The sequence below is a fragment of the Peromyscus maniculatus genome, chromosome 4 (assembly GCF_049852395.1).
Source record: "Peromyscus maniculatus bairdii isolate BWxNUB_F1_BW_parent chromosome 4, HU_Pman_BW_mat_3.1, whole genome shotgun sequence".
In the NCBI taxonomy this organism is placed as follows: domain Eukaryota; kingdom Metazoa; phylum Chordata; class Mammalia; order Rodentia; family Cricetidae; genus Peromyscus; species Peromyscus maniculatus.
Window position 1 is genome coordinate 64153606 of NC_134855.1, and position 9638 is coordinate 64163243.

Below are 9638 nucleotides of genomic sequence, written 5' to 3' on the forward strand. Positions count from 1 at the left end.
CATCTTCCCAAATACAACCTTTTGAGTCCATGTAATGTTATCTGTATATATGTTTCCAAGGCTGACCATCTGGCACTGGACAACTGATTGATGTGCTCTTCCTTTGGAAAAAGCATATCTCAGAAGAGCACATCTCCCTCTCTGAGCTTTTATCAGATGCTTGAGGCTCTTTGTCTAGATTTGAGGTCTCAAGGGCTTTTCCAAACCAGTTTGGCATGTCCATTTTTTATTGTCTTTGTTCAGCTCATGTTTAAGCATTCATGTTGGTGAGACTTTATGGGTGTAGCTTCTTACATACCTAGGAGACACAATCTCCCAACACACTTTCTGATCTTCTGGTACTATAATCTTTCTGTCCCACTTGCAAAATGTTCCCTGAGCCTTAGGTATTGCAATGCTTTGTAGATGTTTCTACTGGGACTTGGCTTCACAGCTCTACATACTGTTTGGCTGTATTTTTCTGTAGTAGTCTTCTACTGCTGCTAAGAGACACTTCCTTGATGGGTAAATATTGCACTTATGTTTTATATAGATTGTTGTTAGTGATTATGTTGGTTTAGTAAACTGCTGCTTGTATATTTTCCAATAACCATGATTTTACCACTACTAAATAGTTAGTATGGTATCAAGCATGGTATCAATTTTTTTGTTGTTGTTTTTTGTTTTTGTTTGTTTGTTTTTTTGAGACAGGGTTTCTCTGTGCAGTTTTGGTGTGTGTCCTGGATCTTATTCTGTAGACCAAGCTGGCCTCTTGAGTGCTGGGATTAAACGCATGTGCCACCACTGCCCAGCCAGCCTGGTATCAATTTTATTGAGCAGTTATTAAGTCCAATTGTACAGCTGTTGGTTACCACCAAAGTATGTATGTTAGCATTCAGAACCACTTCTTGGAATTCTGGCCAATAAGCAGGTAATACCCTAGCCTGCTGTAAGAGAAAACTCCTCTGCCCTGACCCATCTCTGCTTCTATTCCCATGAGTTATGCACTACCCACTCTATCTTTCTCTCTCTCTCTGTCTTCTCTCTCCCTCCATCCTTCCCTCCCCGTCCCCTTTCTCCTTCCTTCCCTCTGCTTCTCCCTTCCTCCCCCAATAAACTTTCCACATGGATGCCTTGGCTGCGTGGTGTGAGTAACTTTTCACTGTTCCACCGCTGCCCGCCCCTGTGTCTGCATGGCGTGTCTCCCTCACCCACCGAGGCACCTTGGCCCAACCTGCCAAGGCCTCCTGTGTGCTGTTCCATAACACTGTGTGCCATTTTTTCACCTGTAGGCTTATCATACTACGCTGGTTTTTGATGTGGTTTATAGGCATCATGGTAGGTGAGACTGTGAGTTACTTCCATCCTTTGCATGTTTGCGTAGTGCCTTTGATACCAGGAAGCTGTTTCTCAGGCAATAGGCAGTCCTGTCAGTTATACTTCATAACCTAATTTACTTCCTGCTAATGAATTCCTTCCTTCATCATAAGCTACTCCATGAAGGTTTGGGGGATTTTTAACTTGCTCAGTTACCCTCAGCAATCCTTCAATGGGGAGGAACTTCAACACTGAGCTTCCTCGATGTCAGATTCCACATGTGGAAGTGGGACCCAAGAACTACTCATATCACCCCCGTGCATGGAAATGTGATCTGCAACCGGGTTCTTTTTTAAAACCCCTCTTTTAAATGAAAATTCTAACACACACATACACACAAAATTTTGGCATATCTTCCCTTCCTCCAACTCTCTTAGATCCTCCCTACATACCCAACTTCATGTTCTCTTTACATATCAAATAATCCCCCAAACCAAAAAGAGATAAACAAAAATCAAAACTAAAGGAAAAAGTAAAAGCAAACAAACAAACAAAACAACAACAAAAAACAATAAGGCAAAAGAGTACCAAAACAAATGTTAAATCTCACAAAATAATCATTGTGTTCCTTTGTTTTATACTCCTAGACATGGGTCTTTTTCTGGAGTGTGGCTGAGATACTCAATGACACTTTATTGGAGAAAAATGATTTTCCCTTTGCCAGGAGGGATTAATTAAAAGTGGCATCTTGGCTGGAAGTGGCATCTTCAAGATACTTTTAAAGAAGCATAATAACTTTAAAGTATTAGGACTATAAATTATCAAGAAAAAATGTTTTTATATGTAGCTGGCTACATTCTAGTAAAACAACATTATGGTATTGGAAAATTATTTATATTGCTCAAAAATGAATAAGATAAGAAGTATCTTAAATGTTGTAAACATTATCTTTTTATTTTTTCATTTGTGGTATCCTTACTGGTGAGTCTGAATATTTATATTTTATGTATGTATATTTCTCATAAATAAACATATTTATATGAATTCCAATTCATAATATCAGGGAAAAAAGATACAGTCAATTATATCAGATAACTACCCTAGGACAGAGTCTATGGTTTAGGTTAAATAACAAAACACAATCCACACATTTACTGCATAAAATTATTGAGTGTGTTTTTAGCACTGTATAACATAGCGTTCAACTCAAAGGAATACTATAATTCCAGTTATTTTAACCTTTATTGAAATTTTATACATAACTACTTACATCAATATTTTGTATATCTTTGTCATAAATCAACAAGAGAAATGTTTCATCTCCATTACTCTTTTCACAGCATCCTTTACTTCCTTGTTCCTTAAACTGTAAATCAGTGGGTTCAACATGGGAATCACCAGGGTGTAGAATACAGACACCACCTTCTCTTGCTCTAAGGAGTATTGGGAGCTTGGCTGAATGTAACTGAAGCTGATGGAGCCATAGAACAAAGTGACAGCTGTAAGGTGGGAAGCACAGGTGGAGAAGGCTTTGTGTCTGCCTTCTGCTGAGCGGATCCTCAGGATAGCAGCAACAATGAAGATGTAGGAGACCATCACTGTCAAGAAGGTAATCATTGCAATGATGGTGGTGAAGACCAAAAGCAGCAGTTCATTCATGGAGGTGTCTGAACAGGACAGCTTCAACAGGGGAGGAAGGTCACAGAAGAAGTGACTAATGACATTTGGCCCACAGAAAGACAGCCTCATTAAGCCAATTGTATGTGTAACTGAATTGATTAAACCTCCTACACATGAGCCCAACACCAGTCCAATGCAAACCATTTTGGTCATGGCCACTGTATATAGTAATGGGTTCACAATGGCTACATATCGGTCATAAGCCATTGCAGCCAGCAAAAATCCCTCTGTGGTAAGCAGTGATACAAACAAAAAATATTGCAGGATGCATGCAGAGAATGAGATAATCTCTCTTTCAACAAAGAAGTTCAACAACATTTTAGGGGCAAATATTGAAGAATACCATGCATCCACAAACGACAAACAGCTAAGAAAGTGATACATAGGTGTGTGGAGTTTAGGCGTTATGTAGATCAGTAAGAACATTCCTACATTCCCTACCAAAGAGACGGCATAGATCAACAGGAACAATATGAAGAGAAACACCTTGAGTTCATCACGATCTGTCAGTCCCAAAAGGATAAACTCAGTAACAAATGTAAAATTGACATCAGCCATGTACTTGTATGTCTTGGTACCTGTTAATGAAAGACTCAGATAAATTGGTAGTAACAGTAGAATATTAATATCTTAGGAATTCCAAACTAGCCATATTATCCTATTGTTTTTTGACATACTGTCTTGTTCCTTTTTCATAATAATGTCCATGATTAGATAAAGCAAATGATGGATTCTTAGGTAAGTATACATTAATATGCAATTCTTAAGCTTCACAAAGAGCTAAACAGAAGTTCCTGCTAAGGACAGTAAAAGCCTCATTTACAAAACATAAGAACTTTCTGGACAGTGGTGGTGCACGCCTTTAATCCCAGCACTCAGGAGGCAGAGGCCAATGGATCTCTGTGAGTTCGAGGCCAGCCTGAACTACAGGATGAGTTCCAGGAAAGGTGCCAAGCTACACAGAGAAGCCTTGTCTCAAAAAACCTAAATAATAAATAAATAAATAAATAAATAAATAAATAAATAAATAAATAAATAAATAAATGTAAAACATAAGAACATATGCTGGAAATTTAATCTGTGACTCCATTTTTTATTCCCCTTTCATTATTTTAATTGACATTAATAGCAGTAATTCAAAATATATCAACACATAGCACATGTTTAAAAGATGAGATAATTTAGTCAGGCTGAACCTCAGTTGTACAACATTGAGTACCATGGTCATGAACCTGTATACACACTGGTATATTACCTATGCCTGTATTCACTTTATTCCTTAAAAATTAGTTCCTGTTCTGTGTGAGTTGTATGTATGTGTGCACGTGGGTTCATACACATGTATGTGTACACATATGGACAGGTATGTATGAGTTTATGTCTCTGTGTGTGTACATTTTAGGATATTGAACACAAGGCCTTGTGCATGATACTTCAGTCTTCTATGAATCCCTTATACCTCTTTGCTTTCTGTTTAACTGTGTCAACAAGCAAAGACCAGGCATTCACTACGGTACTCTGAGTATCACCCTTACTCTGTGATTTGGGGCTCTGATGTTTACTAGTTTCTATATTCTATACCAAAACAAATGTCTCAAAATAAAGAAGATATTTAAAATATTAAGACAATTCTTTAAAAATTGTATTAATTTTCTTGGTGCCACCCAATTTTTAGAGTAGGCATAGCTTTATTTATTTATTTTTACAAATGCATTTCTAACTGTTAGTACAATGTTTCCCTGAAACTTAATTTTTTCTTTACATATACATCACAAATAAAAAGAAATATAAAATACATGTTAGCTGTTTATAATAAGAATTAATTTTTCTTTCGATTTTTGCTTATATTTCTACACTCATGATCCAACTTCTTGTCTGGAGAACCAGGTACAATTTGGAAAATCAAATGAACATGCCATTTTGAGTTATTCTAAATCACATTCCAAACTAGTGATCCTCAAGTAGAAGGTTGCATAACTGATTTCCATACAAGTCTTAAAATCAACTCAGGTACTGACTTTATCATTATTTATATTTTATCATATTTTTATAATTTACTGTTATAATTATTTATTATAATTCTGCAACATTCACAACACAAGTGCCTTTTTTAATATACTCAGTTTCAGTTATTTCAAAATACGGTATTAGTTCAATTTATTGATATCTTTCTTTTCTTGCTTTTTAAAAACAATACTACAAAAAAGTGAAGGATGAAAAGATAACAAAATCACAGCTGGAGGCCAACACTTCTGCTCTCATCAATTCCTTCTGGAGCAGAGGGCATATTTCATAATTGACTCTGTGAACTTCTCTGGATCTTAGTCCTTCTGAAGACTAGGTAATTGGTAGCTTTGTCTAAAGAGTAAGTAAGCATGAAAACTGATGTTATGTGTTCATTTGGGATTCCTTTCACTTATAATGTGATTAGAATTTAGAAAAAGAACCACAGTTTATGGGCATTAAATAATAAATACAGGAAAATACAATCTCATTGATATTATAATATTTAAATTATAGGTGTAAGTATATATATATATATATATATATATATATATATATATATATATTTTTTTTTTGGTTTTTCAAGACAGGGTTTCTCTGTGTAGCTTTGCGCCTTTCCTGGGACTCACTTGGTAGTCCAGGCTGGCCTCGAACTCACCGAGATCCACCTGCCTCTGCCTCCCGAGTGCTGGGATTAAAAGCATGCGCCACCACCGCCCGGCTGTAAGTATATATTTTAAACTGTAATTCTTGTTTTATGATGTAAATTGACCTTAACACACATTTGATTTAATATATATTGTGTGTGTGTGTGTGTGTGTGTGTGTATGTGTGTGTGTGCAAAAGTATCAAAGAGATGTAAATACTATTTTATGTTCATGTAGAAAAAAATTACTTAAAGCAAAAAAAGTAGATTGGTAAATTACAACTAGTTTTCCTTTGTAATTTGGCAAGTCAATCAGATTAAAATCTCAACATAAGTCTTTAATCATTAAGACAGTAGCTAAATTATAGAATTGCTTATGCAATAATCAAATAAGTGAATTTAGTTTACAAGTAAAAGAAAAAATATTCAACATCGCAGCCCATTTAAGGACATAGTAGTAACTATTTATAACATGTTTCTCTATCATTATTATTTTCTCAAACAAAAATTAAAACAGAATACTAAAAGTTCTTACTTTTAAAATGCTGTGTGAATTCAGCAAATGACAAAAACTTCAAGGAGCAGAGATGAAACTGAAATCTGTCCTTACATATAGAAGAATCAAAGTCACAGAACACTTGAAATGAAAATATGAGTGAGATCATTTATATCACGCAGGAAAACAAGTTGAGATAAGACAGACTGTTATATATTTGCCTTGGTTCAAATACCATCCCTGGAGTAAACCTCCAACTCAAAGGCTGTATTACTGTAGTTACTAAAAGTTTCTCTGTGCTTCTCCAGGGATTTAAAAACTCTTAGGAACTTAACGGCTCCCCGAAGGCATTCCATTTCCTGAGTTTTGTAATGAAAAAAAAAAAAAAAGTACAGTGAAAGGAAGTAGACCATATAATTTCAGAAAAAAGTAGGAACAGAACCAACGCAAATCTCTACTGAGTGTCTTAGAATGCTTTTCAGAACACATGACTTTGGCTTAAGCCACAAACATAAAACAAGCAAATGTACAGAAATATTAGTGGACCCTATGTTATGAAGAGAAGAGTGAGGCATAACAAAATTCATTTCTCTCTTAGTACCATTGGATGACAGAAATCACGTCAAATAAAAGCAGTGTCACACTTTTGTTACTTAAATGTTTTTTCCATCTAGTGTGTATCAACTGATGCAGAATTTTCTGGTCATTTACTTCACTTTAAATCCGATCTGGAGGGAAATTTGTAGTAGTGTTTCAAACTACTCTCTGCATATATATATATATATATATATATATATATATATTTAAATAAGAATTATTCTTATTTTTCAACACTATAGATAATTTTCTCTAAAGTGTATGTCTTTATTTTTTAAAATAAGAACTAGCCCTTGATGATTTCTCATGCCTATAATCCCAAAGCAGGAGGTAGTGATGTGAGATAGATCTCTATGGGTTCTGGAATACTTTGGCCTACCACTTAATTCCAAGCTCACCTGGCCTATAGAGTAGCATCTTGAAAACAAACAAATAAAAGAAAACAAAACACCCATAAAAATTACAGTACAACTGTAGAAGGCAATTTGGTGATATTCTAAGGCAGGACAAAAGATGACTTTTTATGTTGTAATTCATAGAAAAAATCTTATTATTTGAGGCATTCTGTGTCTTATGAAATAGATTTTTTCCCAAGTGCATGTAATGAATAAACAACGTTTATCAAACCATAGTTAGATCATCTCTTAGGAGGAAGTATGTTGAAGAAAAATTTCTCAAAGACTTCAGAACTGTCTTCATTTCAGGCTTTCAGTTAACAACAACAGCAAAATAATTACATGCAAGACACAAACAGGCCTTCTACTTTTTGTTAGTGCTTTGAAATTATTTGTTTAAAAGGATATATTATCACTGGGAGAGGACCTTTGCCAATTTTTGTTAGTCAGATAAGTTTAGAAAAAAGGACTTATTTATTCTCTTGATCAATAGTAAAAATAAATTGACATTTATTAACACTGATACACAGAACACTAAGTGGACTTCAGATGAATTTTGCATAAAGACAATTGTATTGCTAACATTCAGCAACATTTTAAAATAGTACTATGGAAACTAAATTTGTTTAAAATAATTCAGGACTGATACTGATGGGTAGAAAAGAAGAGTGTAGTGCATACATTTGTGATATTTCAGAAAGCAATTCTTTTAAAATACAGGAGCTATATTACATCCCAATCCCAGCACCAAGGATGCTGAGGAAAGAATGACATTGGTTCAAGGATACACAGGGATTCATCATAAGACTCAGTCTTAAAAGCAAAGTGATTAGCATATGTTCACTTAATTTCGGTTTTATCTATATACTTTTATAAGTATTGGCAAAATCTATATTCTTGGACAATCATTGCCACTATAAAAATGTAGGTCATTTCTGTAGACCATCAAATCCATTCTGTTCCACCCAAAGAATTTCTTTTCAATTACACACTTTTTTGTATGAGGTTTATTTTACTAGAATTTATTTATATTACCCTTTGAATATCTGTGTAAAACTGGCTCCTTATTTCCCATAGATTATTCTGTTCCTTATACAAAGTAGAGAACATAATTCACATATATCCTTTTATTTTCATTGATTATTTCTGGATTTCTAATAATGCCTAGTGCAGAGTAAATACACATATGCAGTTGTAGTGTTAAAGAATGATAGGAAAAAATAGTCTGTGGGTGGCCACTGTTTAATGAGATGTTTTATTTTTAAACATCTAAATCTAAATTTGACTAAATCTACTGGTGTACAAATCAAAGACTGTGGCAAACTATTCTATGTCTGATCCTCTATATCTAGATACCCATAACCCATTACTGTGTTGGTAATAATCCATTATTAATACTTGTGTGAGTTGTTATTTGTTTAATTTCCTTGATCTCTACTATCCAATATGTGGATTTTTCACGGTCTTTACCCTCAAGGAAATGAAATAAAGCAATTGTAATTATAAGGGGATAAGCTTGTATGGACTCAATTTTTTAATTCTATGGTAGATATGATGAAGAACAAAATTTTCTAATCCATTGACATTAAACTTTTCTCCATTAGTATAAAGAAATTGAAATTATTCTCAACAGTCACACACAGTTACCTTTTCTCCCAGTAAATGATGGAATAGTGCTGTCCTGTTTTTCATAAATATTTGACATATCTGAAAATGTTGTTAAATGGGATATTTTAATTTTAATTTAGCACAGCTAGAATTTTGTTTTTGTGTATTGTCATGCAATCAGAAGTAGTAACTGGTTTCATAGAATATTTCTAGCATGTTGCAAGAAATATTATTTCAGATATATTTTCATGTTTTCCTCATTATTTTAGTGCTTTCAATAAATTTTTACTCATATACTTTATAAACATAATTCCAGTTCTGAGATATCCAAGGGGATTCTGTAGGCTTTGTGGATAGCTACTTTATCAGGTGTCTTCACCATAGGAGGGAAACACATGTCCATCAATTTAATGTGCGTTTTACAGATATTTTTGTGTTGGAAAATACTTTACCTGTCTATATCGCTCAAGAGAACAACAAGCTTAGAGGTGTTTTCATTTTTGTGAATTTTATCTTTGACTATTTTAATTTATGCTGTCCTTATTGGTATATAAATATGTATAGTTATTTCCATATGTAACTACAGATATATTTACAAAATATGTATATATATTAAATTTCAAATATATATTTAATTCTATAAATGTACACATATATACAATTTCAATTTACTTAAGGTATTGGATATATTACCAGTCCCAATAATTTCCTTAGGTCTTATTCTAGGGGTAAGGTAATACAACACAATATTGGTAATCATGCCACATTATCTTTGAATGCTTTTTTTATCACTATAAAACCTAGTACTCAAACTGAACAAACCCCACAATCCAAGTAGGTTGAAATTTTATTTGACTTTAACGAACATTATTGCATGATTCAATTGTCTCATGTTGTTTACTCAGAAACATACATT

General features: G+C 33.9%; 1 protein-coding gene across 1 annotated transcript; it reads right to left on the reverse strand.

Moving 5' to 3' along the window:
• Positions 1-2595: 2595 nt before the first annotated feature.
• On the reverse strand, positions 2596-3567 carry LOC102926553 (olfactory receptor 5J3-like). The gene has a single exon (XM_006989770.3). The coding sequence runs from the start codon at positions 3532-3534 to the stop codon at positions 2596-2598; it is 939 nt and encodes a 312-aa protein (XP_006989832.1). The 5' UTR covers positions 3535-3567.
• Between the last annotated feature and the right edge of the window lie 6071 nt (positions 3568-9638).